This window comes from Dermacentor andersoni, chromosome 1, assembly GCF_023375885.2.
Source record: "Dermacentor andersoni chromosome 1, qqDerAnde1_hic_scaffold, whole genome shotgun sequence".
In the NCBI taxonomy this organism is placed as follows: domain Eukaryota; kingdom Metazoa; phylum Arthropoda; class Arachnida; order Ixodida; family Ixodidae; genus Dermacentor; species Dermacentor andersoni.
The window spans coordinates 175,584,728-175,612,442 of NC_092814.1; the positions used below are offsets into that span (position 1 = coordinate 175,584,728).

Below are 27,715 nucleotides of genomic sequence, written 5' to 3' on the forward strand. Positions count from 1 at the left end.
GAGTACGACATGACAGTGGTCTATAAATCGAGAAGGCAGCACTTAGACGCTGACTGCCTTTCTAGATCGCCGATCGAATCGTCAGGCGGAGATGGTGACGAATCCGCAGGCTTTTTAGGAGTTGTTGATGCGGCCACCATCTCTCAACAACAGCAAGAGGACCAGGAGCTCGCGCCACTTATTGATTTCTTAGAAGGCCGCACCACAAACAAGCCCAGATTGTTCTCAAGGCACATGTCATCATTCTTCCTACGCAACAGTGTTCTTTTTAGGAGGAACTTCAACGGGGAAGAGATATCTACTAGTCGTCCCTAAACCTCTCCACAATGAAATTTTGCAGGCCTGTCACGACGAAGCTACCTCAGGTCACTTAGGCTACACAAGAACATTAGCACGGATCAGAGAGAAGTATTACTGGCCACGGCTTGCAGCACAGGTGAAGCACTACGTTCGAACGTGCCTTGACTGTCGGCGACGAAAAGCGCCACCCACGAAACCTGCCGGACTATTACATCCCATTCCAGTGCCGGAAACACCGTTTGCACAAATTGGGATGGACCTTTTGGGCCCATTCCCAATATATGCTGCCGGAAATAAATGGATCATAGTTGTGACAGATTACCTCACGCGATATGCTGAAACCAAGGCACTTCCTAGCAGCACAGCAGCTGAGGCTGCACAGTTCTTCATCTAAAACGTCGTCCTGAGGCACGGTGCTCCAGCGGTCATCGTAACTGACAGGGGAACCGCGTTCACGGCTGAACTTTTCCTAACTGTACTCACCCTCAGTGGCACGGCACACAGAAGGACGACAGCCTATCACGCGCAAAGCAATGGACTTACGGAGCGCCTCAACAAGACTCTCGCAGACATGCTGTGCATGTATGTTGATGTGGAACACAAGAACTGGGACCAAATATTACCCTATGTAACGTTTTCTTATAATACGGCTCTGCAAGAAACAACAAGAATGACGCCATTCAGTCTGCTCCTGGTCGAGAAGTAACTACAATGCTGGATGCTATGCTTCCTCATGATTCCAGCGATTCCGAGACTGACGGCCCAGATTTTACAGAGCGCGCCGAAGAAGCAAGACAGCTCGCGCGCGTTCGCATAGCCAGCCAGCAAGACCGTGACGCCCGACGTTACAATCAACACCATCGATGTGTCGTCTACCAGCCCGGCCAGAGTCTTGGTTTGGGCTCCAGTACGCCGCCGAGGCCTCGCGGAGAAACTTCTGCGCCGATACTTCGGGCCGTACAAGGTTCTACGACGCCTTAGCGACGTCAACTATGAAGTCGTTCCTGACAGCCCATCCTGCTCGAGGCGCCGTCACGACCTGCCTGAGACTGTGCACGTGGTGCGCATGAAACCTTATTTTTCTGAATGACATGGACACTCTCTGGTTTGCTGGACACCGGATGCTACCCGCCGAGCATCGGGACGATGCTCCCTCTGGGGGGGGGGGCAAATGCCGCTACACCATCTGTGCCCAACCACGTTGACGATAAAGACTACGACCTCGTGACCTCGTCTGTGCAAGCGAGGCACTAGAGAAGAAGTCTGGACTGAGCGCTTGCCCTAACTCTCTCGAATAAATACCGCTCTCCACTCTTGTCTCCAGTGAGCCGTGACAATATCAAAAGCTATTGAATAATAACGGGGGCTGTGCTTGTAGTTTGTAAATGACAGGTGATCGGAACCGGGTGTCATTCTGAAAGAGCTTTATGACGCTGCATTTCGTTCTCTGAATGGATGTTCCCAGTAGAAATTTCAGCTAGGTACGGGCACACCGCGAACAAAAATAATGCTGAAAATCAGGTTTTTCGTACTGCCAAATCGTTACTACTGACGCCAGTTTCACTATGATTAATGTTCCACCGTTTTTAGGGCGAGTCCATGTATTACAAACTACTGATGATGACGACCACCTTTTGCAGTTCGTTAATAATGGGTTTGACTGTACTACACACTAACTGTTCATATTCGTATTCGAAGATGAACTAATCGGTATTTTCGAATATCAAAACTAACTGAATAATTCGCAACAGCTCACTGTTAAAGTCATGTTACTGTTCTCGGTCTGGTAAGCAAAGTATCGCAAATTATCAGAAGTGGAGAACGGACAAAATGTTTCAAAGCAATGAATAAATTATCGATAATGTAAGCTTTGTTTTTGGTTTATTGGTTGAAGCCTTCATGAGAGCCTGTGATTTTTGCTTATTGGCTGTAATTTAATTGCGCAGACGGGTTGAGAAAGCCGTGGCCTGGGTTCTTGCAGTGTTAACGTTTTGGCTACAGTTGGGAATGAACTGGTCAATTTCACTAATGGTAACAAGGGGTCATGTCTACGTGGCCATTCTGCCCCGTAATATTCATTGGAGCTTTGTACCCACACAGTGTTGCAAACACAATGTTAGGCGGTGAACCATACGCAAACTATTGCGGGGAACCTTAACAAGTGTGGGAAGGGGCTGTTGTCCCGGGACACAGTATGTATTCCTTAATTACACACGCGTGCCCCCGCTGTTTCCGTTCACAGTATGAGCACCGATATGCAGAATAAGTGTACTGGCAGGCCTTCAGAGCTTTTTGGGACATGCTTGTGGCAATTGGAGCCCTTAAGAACAGTAAAAAACATGCATTTATTTTTTCGGACGTTTTTGCGGCCCCTACTGAGTCTGAAAAATCGGACATTGACTGTACAACTGACCAAGTGGATGCTTCTAATTGTCCATGGAGCGAATGCGTGGTCTAGGGAGGACAAGAACAGAAAGAACCGATGCATTGAGGAATGAACGGGAAAGGAAGTGTGCCGCCACTTCTTTGAAGGAGTTTGAGCTAAAAAATTTATGCAAATCCCATGCTATGTGGGAATTGATGTAAATGAAGCTTTCTGTGCTGGTTGCTTTGATTGACGATAATTAGCGGTGATGTTGATGGCGAAAGCTTAATTTCTTGAACGTTTAGTCTAACACGAGAGTGGTGAGTTGATGTTAAACGTTACATTGCGTGCACCGCTGCTGTTTGTCTCCATAGCACACAGGTGTTATTGTGAGCCATATTTCAATACCTCTGAAAGGGTTGAGCATTGTCATTGCCTCACATGGCACATCGCATTCTGGCAGAAAATTTAACTTGAATGGGATTATAAGGCACACCGTAGTGGCGGAGTCCGGATTAATTTTGACACCGTGATGCTCTTTAACGTTTCCCGGAATCTAAGTGAATGTGCGTTTTCTATTTCGCCCTCGTCGAAATGTGGCTGCCGCAGTCGGGATCAAATCCGTGACTTCAAGCAATGCCATAGCCGCAAAGCTACTGCCGCGGGTACAGAAGTGTTGATTGGACAGTCCACCGCTTCTGTAGTGTCGCCTGGAACCTGCAGTGCGTTTTAAGTAATGCGGCTCTGCTTCTGCAGCCCTGCGTAATTTGTCTGCTTGACATATTTGCATGGTGTTCTTTGTTCAGAAAGAGGAGGAGTGTACTGTTGTGTACTTTGAACTTAAGCTTATCCAGTTTCCCCGTAACCGCTGTCGTATAGTAGTAGGGGTTCGTTGCCTTCTCACGTCACCCGCCCTTCTCTATGGGAACTGCCTCTTCTCTCTCCTCTGCAGTTATATCTATGTCCCCTCTGGATTAGCACGTTAGTAGAAAGGAAAGGGCTTCAGTTTCTGCAATGCTTTTGAGGGGTTTCACGGATAATTACAGCTGTCAATAGGCTAATGTGCTGCCTACGGGGAGAGCCAGAGGGTATTGTGCACATTCGACATGGTTGGGGTCCAAACGAGCTCCTCGCATCGCCTTTCCTCTCTTCCGTACTCCTGTCATGTATTGTTACGATCGGCCTACAGGGGTACTGAACTGCAAACCATTCACAGCCCGCTGCAGTTGTTTCGATCGACATGTGGTGTTAGTGATCTTCGGAGAAGCGACCTTCGAACCCTCCCGGACAGCCAGCGGCGCCAGCGAGTCAAGCCATGTTCGGTGGACCGAGTATTCGTTGATTCGCTGTCGCTTTCACGGTCTACTTGGAGCAAGAGAGCTCCTGGGAAAAAGTGACTTGCGGTGCTTTCTCACTGGCCCCAGAAGTCGTCACAGTCAATTGACAGACGCGGTGGGAAGCTGCGGGGTCAGCTCTGAAATCAAGAGGTGCCTGCTTGGGTCAGGCGTATCAACCCCTGTCTACGACAACCTACTCCCCTCGGTGTGTTCTGTGAAACCAAAATGCAGAAGTGAGTGTGTGAACCCTCCCCCTCAAAGGCGGGTCGACTAGTATGACTTTGGGACGCTCCCATTGGACGAAGGTTGAATGGCAGTTTTCCCTCAGCTAGGGAACTAGGGAGGACAGAGGGTTTTTAAGCAGCCGTTTCCGGCTCTTCGGGGGGCTTTTCTTTTCAGTCATGCTAGACTGATGAAATTTAATGTTCTCCACCCTTCATGTAGATTTTGTAAATAAATTCCATATTCCTCGTTCTCAATGAGAACAAGTTGCTCCCTTCAACAACGTCCTTAGCGTGGATGAGTGTAACGACGGCATGGGCCAGCTACCACTTAATTCACGCCTGACCCCAATCCTTACAGTATGCACAAGCTCTGAACCACCCCCACGCACTGTGCCAGACAGCAGCAGCCACAGCAGCAGCAGTGGGAAAGTTGAAGGAAGAAGCAAATCGCTTTAAAACAAAATGTTGGCTGACGCCGAGATGCAGGTGTTCCTCATCCAAACCAAAATAAACTCTTTAAAGCAGCGAAACACAGCACTGAAGCATTCTGCATGGGCTGAGAGTATGTCAGGACAGTTGAGGTTGACTTTCCAGCTACTGAGAGAGAATCTTACTTGTGACAAAGTTCGGGCCTTATACAAATTAGCTTGCTATCAGTTGATAGAAATGGATCATATTCGAAAATATTTGCTTTGGTATGCGTCTTTTTTTTATTCATATTTGAAGATGTTTGACTCAATGCACTTGCAGACTTGCAGGGGCATTTACTGCATTGCAAAATCTGAGGTTGCACAAATCGGCCAGCCTTCGATTGCACTGATTGGTGTTTGACTACCTTTATACTCGCTGTTTGCTACTTGCCTTTGACTGGCTTTATACTGGCTGTTTGCAATATACTTGCCGTGCATATTCACACGTGTACTTGTTTTATCTTTCACCGGTGATTTTTCACGGGCTGACAAATGTCAAATGTCATCGCTCAGTGTAGGACATGCCTGCATGTACGGAAGTTTTTTTAATGTTATCCATAGTTCTATCCATTGTCTGTTATCACCAAATCTTTTGTAATCTGATTGTACGCGTGACGCAAATTGTGCAGTACTTTCTGGAAGCCCTGTGGGCGCCAGCGATTGTACTGGAACCTTTGACGAATCATGTAAAAACCCAACGCGCTTGACCCGCTGATCATATTTCGCTGAACGCCGATTGTGTTCACCGCTATTGTTGTGCTTCCAGTGTCACTTGCTTTTGTGGGCACAGGTTCAACCAATATAAAGTTTCGTCATTCACAGTTTCGCTACTGGGTTCTTGACTGTTACTACAATGTGACAATATTGCATCCTTTTTTTTTTTCACACCTTATCAGTTTTCTTATTTAATTTTTTTCTTTTTTTTTATTTCAAATTGCATTTTTGGTGAATATAAAAAAAATAAACTGGGCATGGAGCATAAAATTTTGAATTGCGCTACAGTGTGTGAGAATTTAGCAGGCAGGGAAAAAAATGGTTATTAAATTTTAGACCTTTCTCTCGGGGGGGGGGGGAGACAACGTAGGAGTTAAAAAGTTGAGTGATTTGTATAATGTGCATAATATTGAAGGGGCCCGAAATAATTTGTGAACATAGTAAGGAAACTTTGCCGATCTGTTAATGAGGCTTCTGTGTACATGTAAGCCAAGTATTATTGTACTTCATGGAACAGGGTACTCCTGCATCCTGATTAATCTCCCGGGTCCGCCACACCAGTTTGCACTGGTCCTGTGGCTCTGAGCTGGGCAGCATGGCCTCCCACTGTTTGGCTGCGGGGTCGGGGATGGGAAGTCTATTAGTATTTGTGTTAGAGTGAGTTGCATTCTTCACAGTGTGGCCGTTTACAAGAATAAAGAAGGGGGGGGGGGGGGGGGCATAGACTGAAGTGGGTGAATGATTTTGTTTGAAGATAATGCCATGCCATGGCTTTTTTCCATGTGAAAGACTCGTTTAGGGTGGGTAGATTTGTCGCTTGAGCCCATAGTTTTCTAGTATGATGTTATATTGTGGTGGTATGGGTTCCAGCTTGGAGCTAGTGTCCTATCCTCAGGAGTCTTGTGTACAACAGCTGCACTTTGTTTTGGCTCTTTTTGTTTTGGCCACATTTTTTGTCATGAGAAGCTTGTGCTTCAGCATCATGGCGTGCCAATAGCAACAACGCACCTTCAAATGTCACCTGAGGTGCACACGCTGATAATTATTCTCTCACAAATATGGTGCCACAGTGTTTAGATTATATTTACAACATTCAGGGGCGGGACTCCTGAGCCAATTGCGGCATTTTGATACAAGTGCCAATTCTTGCGCCAAAGTGCAGCAAACAGAAAATTGACCGAAATTGCGCCACGCTGTGCCAGAATGGCTTCGGCATGTGTGCTCCGGCAGTGGCCGTGAACAGCAAGTGAATTCATTCTCTGAAAAAGAGTGCAGCCAATGACATTCCGTATACCGTCTGACGGCACCTCCCCCACAGTTTCTCGCAATTTTCGCGCTTGAAACACTGAACTTATGCCGCCTCCGGCAGTTGCTGGCACGTGTGCGGCCACTCCCGGCTGTCATTGCTGCTGCCGGTACGGCCAGGGCGGCTGTATTTAAATTGTACCAGAATATTGTTGAGTGGGGCGAAGCGGTGCGGCGCTGCTTAGCTGATGCGCAAAAACAACTAATAGTAGACAGGGCACTGCGAGTGCACTAGAGCTTTTTCTAACTGTTTTTGCCTCACATCCAGTGCTTATCTTGTTGCCACTGTGGCCTCTGGTTTTGCTCTGGTACTGTTGGCATGAATATAAATGCACTCCTTAACGAACGCCTCTGATGTGTAATTACAGTCAACAACCAATTTTTGGGCCTGCCTGATGATTCAGACGCTTTCGCATAAGTGCCACATACACCATAGAGTAAATGTTCAAGAACATCTGGCATTTCGGATGCCAGATATTATGCCGTCTGATTTTCCAGACTTTTTAGCCATGACTGCAGGTCCCAAACAGCATTAATCGAAGTCGCTGCCATTTTCATTAGATCACTGCCCCGAACCGGCATGCTTGCACCCCTGTGGGAACGCTAGACCTAGCTGCTCCAGACATTCGCTGCCGAGGTTCTCGCTGTGCAATTCCGTTATTTTCATTGAAAGAATTTGCCGCTATCAGCAATGGAGTCGAATCCACCTTTGTAATCCTGGCTGATGGCTTCAAAGTGCAGAAAGCATGCCACATTGCATAATGCTGGTTTTTGAAAGTCAGCGTCGCCGAATAGAAGTGTTACGTGGTCAAGCGTATGCAATGTATAGCCGTACAACTGGGACGAGACATTGTACATGTTCCTTAATGATGCATGCAGGCACCCGCCATCTCCTGTCGAAGCATGAGCTACGATGCGTCTAAGTGTACTGACAGGCCTTAGAGCTATTTCGATCGTGCCTGTGACAACTTGAGCTTTTGGGGCAGTAAAGGGCATGTGTTCATTTTTTTGGATGTTTTGCGGCCACTGCGGAGTCTGAAAGATTGGACGTTGGCTAGTAGCTAGTTTCTAAACAAGTAGTAGTGCCATGTGTATGCTTCAAAGTCTGAATTAAGCCACTGTTACGCGTGTTCTCACTTTCACCTAAACTGGAAATGAAATAATGCATTGTAGTAGTCTCTGAGTGAAACAACCTCATCAACACATAGCTAAAAAGAAGGATAAATTATGTGGCTATATGGTGGTTAAACAAGTTGGGGCTAACTAGAACACATTCTTTCCTATCTGTTTTCACCAATATGTAATGTAGACATAATTTTGCCTTCAAGCTTAGTGTGAGGCCTATGCCACCTTCGTCAAGCGGATAATTAGTGGCGAGAGATCATGCTAATGAGTTATTACTTGAGAAAAGTGTGCTACTTTGTGATTTCTTATTCACATTTCATTTGTTCGTGATGGTACGTCTGCTTACATATAAAGGTGTAGCATTAATTACATTGTGAAAATGAAGTGCTTGCCAAAGCTTTGATTTCATAGAATGCGAAAGAATCCTGCATTATGGAGGTGTGCGGTGCAGCGGGTTCAGCAGGCAGGCGTCTCTGTCCTCATGGCCAGTATAATGTAAAACTTTTCCAATCTGCTTTTGGGCCTGTTTGTTTGTTTGTTTGTTTGTTTGTTTATTTATTTATTTATTTATTTATTTATTTATTTATATAGGTACCTTAAAGGTGGGGTGAAATACAAAATTAGTTTTAAATATAGAAACACCTGAACAAACAAGAAGAAAAGGAAAGATATGAGTTGGTGAAAGTAAAATACAGTGGTATAAAGGAAGTTTAATGACACTTTCAGGATGTTATACATATTTGAATCATCCACAACGAAAGAAATATTACAAAATTTCGGATGTGTATAAATAACAGGAACACAGCATCTCGGAATTGGTAAGCACTGTAGTGTAATATAAAGGTTGAGTGACACATTTAAATGTGAACGAGTAAAAAAAAAAATAACATGCAATTCTAAGAGACACATACACACAAAAATAGCCGTTATTCATGGAGATGCTCCAGAAGTTGCCTTTGAAAACTAGCTGCATCAGTGCAAGCGACCGTGTTTCCTAGTAATGCATTCCATTCATTTATGGATTGCACTAGAGGTGAACATTAGTACTTTAGTGGACGAGCAAATATAGGTTGGTTCATGATCCCACCTGAATGGAATGTGATGTGCCGGTTTAATGCGATTGGTTGCAAATGCTGACTCGCCATAATATAAAGATGAAAGAAGGTTAAACACGAATATTTGCATCGGGTGTTCAGAGCTGAAATGTTGATGCTGCATTTTAAGGATGTTATGCTCATATATGGTGAATATTAGGAAAGTATGAATCTTACCGCCTTATTCTGTACTGACTCGATGCGGTTCTGCAATGTAACAGTACCTGGGTGCCATATTATCTATGTGTATTCTAACAAAGACCAGATGAGAGATGTGTAAGTGTGGAGCTTCGTTTCTGAGTTGGCAGGATACAAACAATGTTTGATTAATCCTAATTAGTGAATGCCTTGGTTATATATCCTATGTGTGTGTGCCAAGTTATATCTGTGGTTAAATAGACACCCAGGTACTTGAAACTTTGCCCTCTCTCTATATCTGTATTGTTTATTGTGTAAACGTTTAGAGGAATATTAGTAAGGGTAGACAATGTAATAAGCTTCGTGTTTTCTATGTTTATCTCCATATGCCAGACCTTACACCGCTGGCTGAGTTGCACTAGGTTCGTTTGTAAGCCGCTGACATCCTCAGAAGTTAATATCTGCCTGTAAATGACGCAGTCGTCAGTAAAAAGTCTAATTTGAGAACCTATGTTATCAGGTAAAACATTAATATTGCTACGGAACAATATGTGCGATCACGAAAAGGCGAGCAGTGTGAAGACGACGACGATGATTAGAAGCTAGCGCGGGCTGTTGCCTCTTGGCAAAGCGCAGCGTATTTTCTTGTAAATATACTTGCACATAGCTTTTCGTCTGCGTCTTCCTACGTAACATATCTGGTGGAGGTGGACGTTCCCTGTACCTCGTCACGGAGCTTCGCAGTGGACGGTACGTCGAGGCTTCCTTCATGGCTCCCGGCGACGACAACCCGACTCCGCCGGCTCCGACACCTGCTGCCACTTCGACGACCTACATCACTCTCCCCGCTCCCCGTGATCCTGGCGCATTCTCGGGCAAAGATGGGGAAGACGTCGATGACTGGATCAGCTTGTATGAACACGTCAACCGCAATAACCGGTGGGACCCTACTATTATGCTCGCCAACGTAGTCTTTTACCTCGGTGGCACACGTCGAGTTTGGTATCGCACGCACGAAGATGAGCTCACCAGTTGGGATTCACTGAAGACACAGCTTCGAGACTTGTTCGGCAACCCCTACGGTCACCAACTTGCCGCGCAGAAGGCGCTTTCCGGCCGGGTGCAGACGTCAACAGAGCCCTATGTCACGTACATTCAGGACGTCTTGGCTCTGTGCCGCAAAGTTGACACCCACATGACTGAGTCAGACAAGGTTGCCCACATCCTCAAAGGCATTGCCAATGACACCTTCAACTTACTCGTTTTCAACAACGTAGCGACGGTGGATGCTGTTATAAAAGAGTGCCGCCGCCTGTAACTCGCTAAAAGCCGACGTATTGAGCAGCAGTTTGCCTGTCTGCCCAACACCTCAGTGACATCTTCCTGTGCCGACACTCCTCGTCCCAACAACACTGCCGATGTTACCAGAATCGTCCGGTGTGAGATCGAGGCCGCCTATCCGGCTGCCTTCGACTCCAGTCCCACCAACACATCTGCAGTCACGGTCTCACTGATCCAGGCAGTTGGTCCGCCAAGAGTTCGAAAACATGGGTCATCACACCATCTGCTCGTCCCATCGTCCTGATACCCGCCCGGCTTCTTCGATTCCGCCCCGTCCCGCATCTTCTTACCCACCACATTTCCGCAACCCATCTGAATGGCGCACTGCTGATGAGAAGCCGATTTGTTGCCACTGCCATCGAATCGGGCACATTTCTCGGCACTTTCGCAGCCGCTGGAGTTCCCCGACCCGGTCTACTTATACCGCCTACTCTCGCCCCCCAGGTGGCCCTTCTCGTCCCTATGCCGCACGCTCCGATAACGCCGCCGCTGATTCTCCTGCACCGAACCGCTGCTATTCTCGTTCGCCTTCGCCCCAACAACGACAATCTCGCTTTCCCCAGCCCCGTCGCTCCTATTCGCCGACTCCCTTCGGACGCCGCTCCCAGCCGGAAAACTAGACGATGCAGCGCCTCGAGGTGATGCTGCATTGCTCCCTACGCCGCCAAATCCTCTACTGACGTTGCCCACTCATCTGAACCTTCTTGACGTGCAAGTCGACGGTGTTTCTGTGTCTGCACTCATAGACACTGGGGCGCATTTGTCCGTAATGAGCGCTGACCTTCGTAACCGGCTCAAGAAAATTATCACACCCGCCACGACGCCTGTTGTCCGTGTCGCCGATGGTGGAACAGCCCCCATAATTGGTATGTGTACCGCCTGCGTCTCCTTCGCCGATCGCTCAACAATCGTGCTATTCACAGTCATCGCCCACTGTCCCCACGACATCATCCTTGGCTTAGAGTTCCTCTCCGCACATTCTGCTCTCATCGATTGTTCCGCCAGTACTTTCCGCCTTGACCTGCCTGTTCTGGATCCTGCTGAACCACACTCCAGTCGCCTCAGTTCCGTCGACTTCGTTCGCTTTCCACTTTTGGCACTGACCTACGTTGACCTAGTGTCATCCCCACCAGTCCCCGATGCTCACTACATCGCGGCTCCTATGCAAGATGTCCTCCTTACACACGGGATCACAGTACCTCATACAGTTTTATCTATTACGGCGAATTGCGTCTGCCTGCCAGTGGTCAACTTTGGCTTGACGACACAAGTGCTGCCACGCGGGATGTCTCTGGCCCAGCTTTGCTCATTAGAAGATCACTCAGTAGCATCCATTGCAGTAGACGACACTTCATCCGATACTCCTCTACCATCGCAGTCGACAAATTGTACCATCGCTGACTTACAAAAAATGATTGCGCCCGACTTGCCATCCGAGCACGCTCGTGAACTCTACCGCGTTCTGTTTTCCTACCATGATATTTTTTACTTTAACGATCGTCCTTTGGCCCAAACTACAGCTGTGAAACATCGCATTAATACCGGCGATGCCCCTCCTATTCATCGCCGCCCGTATCGAGTGTCACCAGCTGAGCGTCAAGTTATTCACGCAGAAGTTCACAAAATGCTTGCCAAGAACATTATTGAACCATCATGTAGTCCATGGGCGTCACCTGTTGTACTGGTCAAAAAGGATGGCTCATGGCGCTTTTGCGTGGACTGTCGACACCTTAACAGGGTTACCAAAAAGGACGTGTATCCCCTACCTCGGATTGATGATGCCCTTGACTGCCTCCACGGTGCTCGCTATTTCTCCGCTATTGACCTTCGCTCCGGCTACTGGCAGATTGCCGTGGACGATCTCGACCGCGAGAAGACTGCTTTTGTAACACCCGACGGTCTTTATCAATTCAAAGTGATGCCGTTCGGTCTATTTAACGCCCCTGCCACTTTTGAACGCATGATGGACTCCCTTCTTCACGGTTTCAAATGGTCCACGTGCCTGTGCTACTTGGATGACGTTATCGTATTCTCCCCAACGTTCGCTACGCACCTCAAGCGCCTCTCAGCAGTCCTGGACGTTTTTCGTCGAGCGGGTCTGCAACTCAACGCATCGAAGTGTCAATTCGGCCGTCGCCAGATTACGGTCCTTGGACATCTCGTTGACGCGAACGGAGTGAAACTGGACCCAGGCAAGATCCATGCTGTTGCGCACTTCCCTGTTCCGAAGTGTGTCAAGGATGTGCGCAGCTTCATCGGCCTTTGTTCGTACTTCCGCCGTTTCATGAGAAATTTCGCCGCCATAGCACGACCACTAACCGAGCTTTTGAAAAAAGACGCCTCTTTTCCAGTGGGGCGTTAACGAGGCCTCTGCATTCTCACATCTAATCGACATTCTCACAACGCCTCCCGTTCTGGCCCATTTCGATCCTTCTGCGCCTACTGAAGTCCGTACTGATACCAGTGGTCACGGAATTGCCGCAGTGTTGGCAGAACGCCAGCGTGGCCACGACAGTGTTATCGCTTACGCCAGCAGGCTCCTCTCCCCCTCGGAGCACAACTATTCCATCACTGAGCGTGAGTGTGGCCCTAGTTTGGGTGTTTGCGAAATTCCGCCCATACTTATATGGCCGACCCTTTTCCGTTGTCACAGACCATCACGCACTTTGCTGGTTATGCTCACTGAAAGATCCTACAGGAAGACTTGGTCGCTGGGCTTTACGCCTCCAAGAATATTCGTATACTGTCACCTATGAATCTAGCCGACTACACAAGGACGCTGACTGCCTGTCTCAGTACCCGATCGACAAGCCTGACGACGCCGACAGTAGTAGTGCCAACGGGATTTTCTCTGTGTCAGCCTTCACTAACATCGCCGATGAGCAGTAGCGAGACCTATCGCTGCTAGCACTTATCGAGCGTCTGCGCTCTACACCTACCAACGCATCCGTTCGCCGATATGTCCTCCAGGGCGGCATTCTGTATCGAAGGAACTTCCTCCCTGACGGCTCTTATCTTCTTCGTGTCGTGCCAAAACAGCTACGACAGACTTTGCTCTTTGAGATGCATGACGCACCCACTGCAGGACATCTTGGGGTAACCCGCACGTACGACCGCGTCCGCCACCACTTCTATTGGCCTGGTCTCGCTCGCTCCGTTCGACGCTATGTTGCTCCCTGTGATCCCTGCCAGCGTCGGAAAACACCTCAGGTGCTACCTGCCGCTCATCTCCAGCCGATCACCGTCCCTGTGGAACCGTTCTTTCGTGTTGGATTAGACCTGCTCCGTCCCTTTTCCATGTCATCCTCTGGGAACAAACGGGTAGCCGTCGCGACTGATTACGCCACCCGATACGCTATCACTCGGGCTCTCCCTACCAGTTGCGCCACTGACGTCGCGGTCTTTCTCTTGCGTGACATTATCTTACTTCATGGCGCCCCGCGACAGCTGCTTACTGACCGTGGTCGAAACTTCCTCTTGAAAGTTATCGCTGACATTGTGCGTTCCTGCTCCATTCAACACAAACTGACTACCTCATACCATCCTCAAACCAATGGCCTGACAGAGCGGTTAAACCGTACTCTTACCGATATGCTGTCCAAGTATGTTTCCAAAGACCACCACGACTGGGACATTGCCCTTCCTTACGTAACATTTGCGTACAATTCTTCCCGGCACGACATCGCTGGATTTTCTCCATTTTATCTACTGTACGGTCGCTAACCTACCTTGCCCCTAGACACGGCACTTCCTCCTGCTGCGATCTCAACTAGCGAGTATGCGCGCGACACCATCGCCCTCGCTGACCATGCACGCCAGCTTGCCCGTGCTCGACTGACGGCCTCACAAACCACTCAGCAGTGTCAATACAACGCCCGCCATCGTGACGTACAGTTTTCGCCTGGTGCGCTCGTGCTCCTGTGGTCGCCCTCTCGTCACGTCGGACTTTCAGAGAAGCTCCTTTCGCGATACACAAGGCCCTACCGCGTGCTGCGCCAGGTGATGCCTGTGACTTACGAAATTGCTCCTGTGGGTACAACCTTGTCCTCTCCTCTGGCATCTAGTGATGTCATGCATGTCAGTAGGCTCAAGGCCTACTACACTGCTTCCGAGTCCGATCTTTAGTCGCTCCGGGACGGCGCTTTTGCAGCCGGGGGTTGTGCTACGGAACAATATGTGCGATCACGAAAAGGCGAGCAGTGTGAAGACGATAACGACGATTAGAAGCTAGTGCGGGCTGTTGCCTCTTGGCCAAGCGCAGCGTATTTTCTTGTAATTGTACATAGCTTTTCGTCTGCGTCTTCCTACGTAACAATATAAATGAGAAAGAGCAATGTTCTCAGAACTGACCCTTGTAGCACTCCTTAGATGACATGCATGGTTCCAGATGTAGGTTCCTTAAGAACATCTCGTTGATATCGATTAGTTAAGAATTCGACAATACAACAGGTTGTGTTAGAATCTAATCCTAGGTTATCCACCTTCTTGATGAATTGGTTATGTTCAACACGATCAAAAGCTTTTCTAAAATAATATGGGAGAGGCCTGAGCCATTTTGACCTATCACAAAGGGTTAATGATGCATTTGGAATAAAAACAGATTGGAATAGTTTTACGTTATACTGGCCCAGGGTCGATTGCGGCTTTCTTGGACTGCAGTGACATAAGGAGACCCAGAAATGATGTTACCGCGTCGACTAGACTGCATAATTGGAGAACATTTTCTGCTATCATCATGAGCATCGAGCGGCAATTATGTATTCTTCCTGATCTAGTTGATCGTAGTGCCACTAATGTTTTCAGCTTACAGGAAAGCATGCGCCATGCCATGGCTCAGCACACACTTCCATATTCTGGTACACCACAGCGAAGCAGCGTGCTTCCGATGCCCTGCGTTCTTAAGGGCTTTCGGCAAGGCGAAACTATTTCTTATGTAGAAATGGCTTTCAGTAAACCGCAGTAGTATATAACTCTGACTTCTCCATATGGTCTGTTGGTGCAGGCACTTCATCCACACTGTTGAGCTTAAAGAAACGTGTATTTATAAAACATGTCTTGGGTTGCTTGTGGAAATTTTGAACTTGCTATTTCAGAATACTACATGTTTTTTGTGGTTGCTACCACTAATTAAAAATCTACAGGCAATGTTACCAAAATTTGCATGTGCTAGACGGTTTCAGTATCGGGGTAATACCTGCCATGGTTGTTTAGTGGCTATGGTGTTGGGCTGCTGAGCACGAGGTCACGGGATTGAATCCTGGCCACGGCGGTTGCATTTCGATGGGGGCAAAATGCAAAAACACCTGTGTACTTTAATTTAGGTGCGCGTTAAAGAACCCCAGGTAGTCCACTACAACGTGCTTCATAATCAGAAAGTGGTTCTGGCACGTAAAACCCCATAACTTAATTTTTTTAATTAAGTATCAGGGTAATCTGCTTAAAAATTCAGCTTAAGACATTGCTTAAGACAGTTGCAGTACAGCGCTTGTGTTAACTTATGCTTTGTTCCGGCGTGGTTTCGAAGTGTGCTGCCATATTCCAGTATTCCACCAAAATTTAGATTGGCCTGCTCTAAGCGGCCTCAAAATGAAATTTTATCTGCTCTAAATTGGTCCAAAATGAAATTTAGTCGGCTCCCAGCTGCTCCAAAATGCAGCTTTACTTGCTCCAAAAATTGCTCCATAATGTCTCTGGGCAGTCCCACCCCTGAACATTGTATCTGTATAACCCCATTCCATTGATGGTGATGCAAGCTTGGTCATGGTCGAGGTGTTAACATGTACTGCATGGGGTCTGCTAATATGCCTGCCACAGGAGCTCAAATCTTACTACATCCAGTCTTTTACCTTTCCATTTTGTTTATTGTTTAAAAAGATAAAATACCTTTTCAGCACAAATTTGACCCATTTGCAAGGCATTTGATATGTAGTGTTGAATAGAACTAGAAGTGGTATGGCCAGGATTCCTGAGTATGTGAAGTTTGCTTGGGAGCGTGGCACCATTGTGTGTAGCCATTAGCAAAAAAGCGGCTTAGGTGTTAAATACGATCGCTATCAAAACACATTGGAGGTTGCCAAAGAGGTACTTATGTGCCTAAAAAGACATATGGGAGCTTTGACGTAGATGTCACATGGTTTCTCAGCACCCTTGAAGGAGAAGGCAGGGAAAAGATACCTTTTGTGCATGCTGGTTTAGGCAAAGGGGGAGAGCCTCGGCCTCGGGTGTGTAGCTCACCTCCTTACACCATCGTCTTGCAACATTTAAGATAGCTTTTGTGCATGCTGGTTTAGGCAAAGGGGGAGAGCCTCGGCCTCAGGGTGTGTAGCTCACCTCCTTACACCATCGTCTTGCAGCATTTCATTTTTATTACGAAACCATTTTTGAAAATAATTGTGGTATAGCACTCCCTTATTGGCACTTCATGGCATAATGTATAACCAAAATTTCTTGCTAGGAATTGTTGGTTTATTTAAAGAGTTTTTTTGCAGTTTCTTTTTAATTTTTCTGCTATATTTCTAACCTTTTCCACTAGAACAGGTCATGTAATAGATAATATGCAAAAGTCCATAAGCAGGCTTTTCCACAAAGCGAACTTTTCCAAACCAAGTTGGCTGCCTTCCTGCTTAGTAGCGCTGTTAAAGCTGAGACATGTTTTCAAACTCTGAATGGTGTAGGGAATGGACAGTGCCAGGAATGATGTCACTTACTCGCATGTTGATATTTGAATTATGATTCTAGCTCAAGGTTCGCCATCTTGGTTGCATCAAGAAGGTGTGTGAAAAAGTGTACTTGCAGGTTTTGCATATAGTCTATACAGTCAATTGAGTCAAAGGACGTGAGGGGGATAACATTTCTTTTTTCATTGTGCTCATGAGGTCTTCTCAAATATTTTTTCTGGAAACACTGAACGAACAGTGTTTTGCAAGTCAAGAGTGCATATAGTAGGTGCATATAAGGTATGTGTGTCTCATGCTTGGAGACATTGCTGCCCCTGTTCTCTCCCAAGGAAATGAAGTACAACATAATCCCTTATGTTCCTCACAGGGTGTCGCAGCGTCATTTGCATTCTTTCTACCCATCCACATTTCCATGGAGCCCATCAGGCTTTACTCATATTTAAATTTTTATGAATAAATACTTCACAAGGAATGAAAACTGGGCGAGTTGCTTTATGTTATACATGTTACATAACAGCACTCGTCCTGTCTCTTCCTCTTTTTCTCTGCTGTGTTGTTCACACTTTTTTGTACCATGTAAATAATTCACCACTGTCTTGGCTTATGACGTGCATATGCACACATACAGCATCTGCAGCAGACTGTCCATGTTTTCATCAGGAGCTGAATAATTGCCTACATTTAGAGGTGGGTGAATGTAAACTTCTTCGAATACGAATAGCAAGTATCAAATATCAAAGTCAAATGTAGCCGTGTATATTGACAGCAGGAATATTTACTTCAGTATAATTAGATAACACACCTGTATTGACTAGTGTAAAAAGAGCTATCATTGACAAATGATCAGTTGTAAACACAAGTTCACTAATTTTCAATAAAAAGAATGCACGGATAGCCTCTTGACAACTTGATATCCTGTTTGCAAACAAGCTTTCCAAGAAAGAATGGCTACTGTATGACTAACCTACCAAGAAATTCACCAACGGTTACAATACTCCCTAATGTGAAGTTTGAGCACAGCTCTATATGTTTTTTCGTTTAGCAATATATTGGCTGGCATGGAGAATATGTCTCATGCAGCACATTGCAAACGGAGCGAAGTGTGGCTCGGCTGCCTTTCTAATTGGGAGATTGCGAGAGTCATCGTGTGGGGGACGTGTGAGTGCGATTCACAGCTGTTCACCGCAGACAGACCTCCGCTCGTGCAGTGCTGTGTTCCCATATATGGTATCGGGTCCATCATCGGTGCACAGACGACACGCACTACTCTGGCGCCATCTCGTAGTCATTGTCGTTGCAGAGCCTGTCTTGCGTGGTACTACACTTCTTATGCTTTTGCCATACCCTCCTCCTCCGCTTTGCTCCTTGCTTTCTCTTCGCTGTCGCTGTCTTTCATCCCCTGCTGCACTTCACGTTCACTCTTTCATCCTTCGCTATGCTCGTTTGCTGGGTTACGAGGGATGCCGACACCGACGCTCACCACAGGAACAGGTGCCTAAGAGCTGTGCTCTGAAAGGCTCAATAAATGGTTCCCGAAAAGAAGTTCAAAAGTTGTGGAAAAAATAAATAGAAAGCTGCTAAAGGACTTGTACGTGTCGCCATCCTGCTCTTCATATGTTTCTGGGAGAGCGTATAATAGCCATCCTTTGTAAATTTGAGGCATTTTATCCGCTAGTCACGCTCTGAAAATATTTCTTCTTGGCGGTTGGGCACGAAAGACTGGTGCGCTATCTGACATGTTGACTTCATTTGAGTGCATATGTGTAGCAGCTTCAGCAGAGTTAACTAAATGGATGTTAATCATTATTGCTAGTTTGACAAACATAATTTCTGTTCAATATGAAACAACCTTTAATCAATTTTTAATCAATTTTTCCCTAGACAAATGTAAAGATGCCCATTGCAAAAAAAAAAAAAAATTAGCAGTTTGTAGTATGAAAGGAAAAACTGCTACATAACTATACTGTCAAACACTAAATGGCAGACTGCTAGCAAAAATCGCACCTCATATAGTCTTCCTCTGTGAAACCAAGAACAGAGCTTGCATTGCCAATTTCGTTTCTGCTTTGCTTCTAAAACTCTTTTTGTTGTCTCACTTCTGGTAATGTTTGATACATTGTGTAGCAGACAGAGAATAGTAACCAGATTTCAATATTTTGGTTGCAAAATATGTGGTTAATTGTAAATATTCTAAATTACTGAATAGTTCCTTTTCAAATACAAACAGCATGTAGTATGCAATTCATACTCTAAACTTCACACCCACCTCTGCCTACATTTATTGTTTTTTGTTTAGTTATTTTTCTAGACAAATTACTGTGTTTAAAATATACTATTGAAAACATTTGTAAACTGCTGTGATGAAAGTATTGCAGAAGACAGTACATGAGAACATAGAAACAGTGAGGTCATTTGCCTATGTGATAATGCCCGCCAATTCTCTCTAGGATGGCCATGGCTAGGACAGGAAGCACAAAGAGGTTTCACATTCATTGACATAGATGCGCAATTTTTTAATTATGTTTACAGGACTTCTAAATGCAAATAAGTCTAGCTGAAAATGATAGACTAATGCTCAAAAATTTCTATGGCATCAATATGGCCATAGCTCTGTCGCATGGACAGAGCTTTAGTAAGCAAGAAAATAAGGTAAGTCTAGCACACGATTCGCTACTCAATAGGGTTGGCCTCAGCATTGGCCCGATGATATCGCAGTGCCTCGTCATAATTATGTCACTAGTAGTCAGCCACTGATTATCATAAGATGATTACATTACATTTCAACGTGGAAAAAAGTTCAATTTATCCACTTCTATTTGATTCTCAAAGAACTCGTTTACCCTTGGATGATGTGGGTACATTCGCGCAGCCCCATGCTGTCTGTGCTCTCACGTTTTGTTAGCTTTGCGTCATGTAATGCTGTGCTGGTACTGCTGGCTCACAAATATCATGCTGACTGCAAGCAGCGGAAAATGCATCTATGTAATAAGGTGAGCTTAAGTCGCTGAAAAAGGAGTCCAGCATCACGAGCTGAAGTATTGTTATCAAAGGAAACAGACCGTTGTCCATGGCAATGAGTCTTTGAAAATGATCAGCAGGTCATGTTCCCGATAGTCGTTTAGTTTGTTTTGTGTCTTGATAACGTAGATAAGTGCACTGTCTTGGCTCAGTTACTGGCTGCTATGTCATATTTTATGCATAAAACCATAACACCAGCTCTCGTGCGCTGTTCTACTCTGGTACCAGCAAACGGTGGTGAGGACGTTTGCTTCATCATACTGTGTCACACATCCCGGGCGATTTGAATTGCATTGGAGGAATGTGGCATCTTCAATCACAATTTTATCTGCGACTAAGTCGTTTCTTGGCACAAAACAAACGTTACGAGGATTCTGGAAGGGTATAAAACAGTTTACATTGACTTGATAATTCTTTTCAGTGCCCCTTTAAAAGCCAAAACGTTTACACAGAGCATCCTAAATTGGCCCTTAATGAGGGTGTCTGCCGACCGGGAAAACTGGGAATTCTCAGGGACTTTAAATAGTCTGAAAATACTCAGGGAAAACTCAGGAATTTGTGCTTCTATCAGGGAAAATTAGCTGTAATTTTATTAAAAGTGAATGAAAGTCTCGCTAATGTTGGCTCCAGTAACAGAGGAATTGCAACAAATCGTATTCACTGCCGTGTCGCCAGCTCAAGGAGTTTCCAGAGTATAGTCAACGACCGATTTTCCATATGCCTAATTTTTCTGACATGCCCAATAGTTTGCACGGCTTCGTGGCACCACCACGTACTCCATAGAGTCAATATGTAAAAACGTCTGAAGTTTGGGATGCAAGAACACTTCGTTGACTGACATTTCGGACTTTTTGCTGTAACTGCAGGTCTGAAACAGCATTAATCAAAGCCACCACTGCTGCCATTTTTATTATCTCGCCGCCTCGAACCGGCACTCTAGCACGCAGATCTGCTGGCAGCTGTAGCCATCACAGGGCAATGCCAGGCCTAGCTGCTTCTACGTTCGTTATTAAGCTTTTTGCTGTGTGATGCCTTTTTTTTTTTCATTGCAAGAATTCGCCACTGACAGCAAAGGCACCAACTCTGCCGTTGTAATCCTCCAGGTTGGCTTCGAACCTTGGAAAACACAACGCGTTGCATAATGCTGGTTCTCGAAAGTCAGCTTTGCCTCGGTACAGATGTTAGGCAGTGAAGCATACGCAAATAATTGCGGTGAAGCTTAAGAAGCGTGGGAAGGGGCAATTGTCACGGGAAATGGTATGTATTCTTTGACTATACATGCATGCATCCCTGTCTCCTGTCGCACTATGAGCACTGATAGGCCTAATAAGTTTACTGGCAGGCCTCCAGAGCTTTTTCGGATGTGCCTGTAGCGATTTGAGCCCTTAAGGGCAGTTGACATGCATTCATTTGTTCAGACGTTTTCGCGGCCCTTAGGGAGTCCAAAAAATCGGACGTTGACTCTACAACTGGCCGGGAGGATGCTTCAAATGGTTCGTGTGGCGAACGCGTGGTGGAAGGAGGATGAGAACAGAAAGTATCCATGCATTGAGGAATGTACGGGAAAGGAATCGTGCCGCCCCCTCTTTGATGAAGCTTGAACTCAAAAAATAAAGTGTTGGATAACGCCAAGATGCAGGTGTCCCTCATCCTAACTAAAATAAACTTTATAAAGCAGTGCAACCCAACACTGAGGTGTTATTTGCGGGCTGAGAGGATGTCAGGACAGTAAAGGTTGACTTTCCAGCTGTTGAGAGAGAATCTTAGTTGTGACAAAGTTCAAGCCTCATACCCGTGAGCTTGCTGTAAATTGATAGAAATAGCTCATATTCGAAAACATTTGCTTCTGTGTGCATTTCCTTTTCAGTGGTATTTGCAAATGTTAGACTCTATTTGGAATGGGGTTTGGCTTTTTTTTTTTCTTTCGAATATATTTTATTCATTGTGCATTTTACTAACACCTTACTTCTGTTCTCTTTTTGAATAAAATAACCTTTACATTTTAACATGCTTACTCGAGAGTGACAGCATCTGGCAGCATGGTGTCAGCCCGTCTTGACATATAACAAAGTTCTGTCTCATTCAGAAAATTTTGCAAAGGCACTCGGGAAAAACCTGGAAAACTCTGGGAATATGGAAATGTCAACTTGGTAGACACCCTGTTGATGTTCAGAAGAATATTCCTTACAAGATAAAAATGTTCATGCATAACTGCCAGGTAATTTCCTGGTCCCTAAGGTGGTGTGTTTTAATGCTAATTTGCCATAAGGACTCGTTTCATTGCGTTTCATTTCTGGAATGTACCCTTGCAGACTTGGATGTTCTGTTCATGGCAAAGTGCATAACATGGAATATTTTGTTTTGCTTTTCAGTTGTGATATTCTAACATTCACCTTTTGCATTGAACGGGTGGTTTCATTGGTGTCTATACAGCTTCCTTCATACCAGTAGTGATGATAGGAAATGCTTTTGGTCAAGCAGAATAGCCTTTGCCTGTTATCTTTTCTTTTGATTTGAAAAAAAGAATAGCCTAAATTGTGTCTGGGCTATCATCTTGTGACAGAAAGGTACATTGTAGAAATTAGCTTTGTTTTGTGTGGTCCTTTCTCTTGTGCCATTTGATTTTTGTAGACATTGTGCTGGAGTGTAACAAGATTTGGTAACAATTAATTTCGTTTCAGCTTTAATTTAGTGGTTTCTACACTTGAGGGTCATTACATTCACCTGCATTTCCCAAAGTAGTTGCTGTGGTTTCCTGTTTGTCGTTAGTGCAGCTTGGCAGCACTTGTATGTCACAAATTTCTCCGCATGGTGCAAGCTTTATGCAGAATGTGTTCACAGTGGTTTCTGAAGTCGTGGGAGAGATAGCATGATCATGACGCAATAAGCATATAGCTTGTTCTGCACGAGCTGAATGCAGGCGCTAAACTGGTATGAACTTGTTTGCTAAGTGCCAAGTGAATCAAATGTACCTTTATTAACTAGTCTTAAAGAGTATTTTTTTAATATAGCGTGCAACCATTACAAAACTGGTTTATTTTCTTGTTTTGCAGTTGTTGTACTAGTCGCTATTTGTGGAGATGCTTTTGCCAGCCGCCGTAAGTGTCTTTGCCTTTTTTACACTCATTCATTAACATGTGCCTTTGTTCCGCCTTACGATAGGATACAATGACAAACTTCAGAAGACCTTGCAAGTTCTGTTATCAGATCTAACCTGATCTCTCTTTTTCCTTTATTTTTTTCCTTTCAGCAAGCAGACCTGGTAGTGAACTTCTGAAATGTTTGTGTAAAGCATTGCTGTTCATTGAGAAAAATGTTACATTGATAACTTTCTTCAGTCTCTTGACTGTAGTTGTTAAGCATCCCTCAAGGCATTGTAAACAGATGGGTACAGTGTATAAATCACATGGTGACGATTGTGTTTGTAAAGTATTACATCGATCTGTGCGACGAAAATAGTTGAAAATTAGAGCAAAAGCCAGTGCACCCGTCTTTCAGGACCCTCTTCCTCTCGGCAGATACTGATGGCATTCAGGCGCAAATATTTGCAGTAGTGCAAAGAGCTGTGAAACTGCCTCTAGAAATGTGAGAAATGTGTGGTGCAGCAAGGAAGACAAAAAAAAAAAGGACTTGCGGTTGATGTGAATGTTGTGTAGGCCCTTGGCTTTGATATAAAAGAGAGGAATGTCATTTGCCGGCACTGGTTAGCGTAAGGTTGCAATAGCATTGTAACCCGTTTGGGTATTCTGGGCCACCTCAATGAGTGTAAAATTCAATGTGATGTTGTAGGCCCTTGGCTTGTCCTTAGATTCTCCTGCTCAGCAAGAGCACTTGTGGGATCCTCACCTGTGCTCTTGAGACAAAGGAACGACAACACAGTAGGGCAAACAATCACAAGGGTATTTATTGCACCTTTCATAGACTAATGCCTGCTAGCCGAACTGCTATCCACGAACATGCCGATGGGCGCTCGACAAATCGCGGAAGTCCGACTCAACGCGACCGGATAACGAGCGAATATATTTGCCCCATGCTGGACACCAACGCTTGGTCGAACACGCCACCGTACGCGCGATCTTGCGAGGTCTTGCGAAGCATGGATTGGCGCATGCGCGGAACGTCCGCGCCGCTTAACGATCCCGAGCCAAAAAGAAAGAGCCTTCTCCTTTCCGCACCCAAGTAACCCCGCTGTTAGGTGGCGTTAGCAGAGCCACACTCGCGCCATCTCTCGCGATGCGTTTCAACCACACCGACTGCCGCGGGCATCAAGCCACGCGACGAAGCCGGATTACAGGAAACGGGAGCTATGCAGGAAAACAACATATCAGGGGACGCGTGAAAGTCGCGCATCACCACACACTATACCCCCTTGTTTTCGGAGCTTCTGCTTAGAGAAGTGCCCTATGTGATGGTCCTGGGGTGATTCCATCAAACACGCACGTCTGCTTGAACCTTTGTTTTGTATAGTTATTTTATACCATATTAATTCGAATCTAGGCCGATAGTTTTTTTTTTTTTTTTCAAATAATCATATTCCAAACTTTAGGGTCGGCTTAGAGTCGAGGATTTTAAAAAACATGCAAATTTTTCATTGAAACTACTAAATATGGTGCATAGCTAGCGCCATCTAGAAAAGTCAGTATTGCAGCCGCTACTAGCCGTGCCAGTAGCCAACCGTGCCCAAGCGACGTCGCCATTTTGACCTGTGTCGTGTCGGCCGTATTGGTGTGCGGCGTGGTGTTATCGCGATGACGCTAAGCAGGAGATGCCACTATAGTGCCGCTTTCAAGTGAGAAGTTGTGATAGCCGTAGAGGCATTGTCGAACCTTCACGTCGGGCGGGTCTTCGGCATCGACGAAAAAAACGGCCGCGTTGGAGGGGACAACGACAGCAGCTTTTTGCGTGCGCCGCAACGAGGATGACATTTAGTGGACCAAAGAAAGGCTGTGAACACGAAGTGGAGACAGTTTTGGCCGACTTTGTTCGGACGCAGAGAGCAGCTGCCCTTCTAGTGACAACAGAAGTGCTCCAAGCGAAAGCTAGGGAACTTTTGAGGGAGCGAGGCCTAACGCCAAAGAATTTCAAAGCCAGCCGGAGCTGGCTTCAGAAATTTATGAAGCGCTTCAGCGTCAGCCTCCGACGTCGCACTTCAATCACCCAGAAGCTGCCAAGGGATTTCGAAGAAAAGCTGATAGCTTTTCAGCGCTACGTGCTGCGAAAGAGAGAAGCGGCAGGCTACAGCCTTGGGCAGATCGGTAACGCCGACCAGATGGCTGTGTCTTTTGATATGCCAGTGGCGTACATTGTGAATGAGAAGGGTGCCAAGGAGGTGAAGGTGTGCTCTGCGGGCTACAAGAAGCAGCACGCAACTGTGATGCTTTGCTGCACAGCTGATGGACATAAACTCCCTCCTTATATAATAATTAAAAGGAAGACTGCCTGCTCGAGAAACTTTTCCAAGAAATGTCATTGTGCGGGCAAATGAGAACAGGTGGATGACGGGTGCGATGGTGGAAGAGTGGGTTAAGATTGTGTGGCGACGGCGTCCAGGAGCCCTTTTGACAAAGAACTCGCTCCTTGTCGTCAACTCTTACCATGGGCACTTGACCGACAACGTGAAGACTGCACTCGCCCAAGCGAACACTGACCTTGCTGTCATACCGAGCAGCATGACGGGCCAGTTGCAGCCACTTGATGTCTGCATCAACAAACCTTTCAAGGATCGTCTGCGGAAATATTACACGGACCGGTTCTCTGACGAAGACCACATGCTAACGGCAACGGGCCGCATCAAACGTGCATTGCTATCGCAGCTGGCGGGCTGTGTAGCTGCAGCATGGGACGACATCCCAGGTACTTTGATTGTGCGCGCCTTTAAATAGGGCAGCGTATCTAATGCGCTTGATGGTACCGAAGATAGTGCACTGTTTGAAGGTGACAGTGACAAGGAACACAGCAACGAGCCTAGCAGCGACGATGACGTTGAATTAGCTCTGCACGTTCAGATTCAATAAATGCTGTTTGCATTTTGTGAACGCTGTCCTCGCTTTTTTTGTTCGACCTACATTCGAGGTAATATATATATATATATTTGTTGGCTTCGGACTTTAAGGGGTCAGCTTAGAATCGGGGTCGGCCTAGATTCGAGTAAATACGGTATGTCATGTAAGAATATTCAGACTGCATGGAACCGAAAATTTTATTCCAAAAATGTTCCCAGCAAGCAAAAAAAAAAATATTTGAAGGTGGTGGCACAAACGCCCTATTGCTTACTACAATATTTTCAGATTTCACTGCTAAGTTAAATGCAAACTAAAAATGTTGTGTCAAGAACCTTTTCTGGTCATTTTAATAGGCGTCACAGTCAATTGTTTCTGTGCATTTTTTTATGTCGTCCACAAAGTAAAAAAAAAAAATTAAAAAGTCCAAACATGGCCGAAATCAGATAAATTTTGCAACTTTGATGCGTCTTGGCGCGTTTTCTATTTCACAACGAAACTTGAAAAAAGTGTCAGACAGAACGATCTATTTGCAATACTTGTAGAAAATATTGTCTTTCTACAATGAAACACAAGAAAAAAAATAGTTAAAGAAGTTTTTTCAAAATATAATTTTTATAAAATAGAAGAAACTCGGGTTCCAATTTTAGAAAATGTTTTAGATGGAAGTTCACTTATGTCGTCCAAAATGTGGGGGCGATGTTTCCTCGTTTGCTTATTCACAAAATATAACGGGCCGAAGTGGCCCATGTTGAGCATGCTGGCTTCAGTACCTTTGCTGGTTGTTTGTTAGTTTGCATTGTACGCAAATCTAGTTCTGTTTTCTTTGCTGCTTCACAACCTCGCTCTTGCAGCTTGTTTTGAACAAAAATGTATGGTCAGATTTTATTTTTGTCTAGCAGGTGCAGAGTTTGGGGGCTGCCGCCCCCTAAAGTGCTAATGCGTACTGAGTTTGCAGTGTACAGCCTTTGTGGGCATCGCACTTACACCTCCATTATTCACTTGTCAACAGCACGCGAGACACTACGAGTGCACGTTGGGGCTGACTTTGCCAAAACCCGCCTGGTGCACACAGTAAACCACCTGTAAGCTGTGCCAAGGCAGGCTGATCCGTAAGCAACTGAGTGCTTCCATAATCAGCAGGTGTGCCATTATAGAGGTGCTACTTCACCGCCTGCACCTGTCTCCATGTGCAATGGATACTGGAATCTTCGGCACCAACGCGTGCGACTTGCACTGTGCCTTTCCAAAAACTTATCCAGGTCATTTCCTGAGCCGTTTATTTAGTTTCCCATTATCACATGTTTTCCATGTCGCTCACAGTTGATGTCTTCCTGTCTTACCTTGACCTTCACCTCTGCATTTCAGCTGTTCGAAAAAGTGCAGTGCAGCATGACTGACCCAAATGCTGCCAAAGTTGCCTAATTTATGGTGTTTTGTCAGCACCTTGCTGATGCGCTTTCCCACGCTGAGAACAGCAGAGGTCACTGGTGGTGCTAGACGTACATTTTCCTTTGATAATGAGCGTGGCACACACGTTTTCACAGTGAAAAGCTTTAGACGGCCTTGTTCATAGAACAGGAAAGCGTGCAACAGAATGGAGACTCA

At 45.7% G+C, this 27,715-nt stretch overlaps 1 protein-coding gene across 1 annotated transcript in view; it reads left to right on the forward strand.

The window, feature by feature from the left end:
* Window positions 1-27,715, forward strand: part of LOC126547183 (uncharacterized) — a 261,800-nt gene that overhangs the window by 37,136 nt on the left and 196,949 nt on the right. The window contains exon 3 of the mRNA XM_050195066.3: window positions 23,162-23,206. Within this exon, the coding sequence (XP_050051023.2) occupies window positions 23,162-23,206 (45 nt within the window). The remainder of the gene's footprint in view (window positions 1-23,161; window positions 23,207-27,715) is intronic.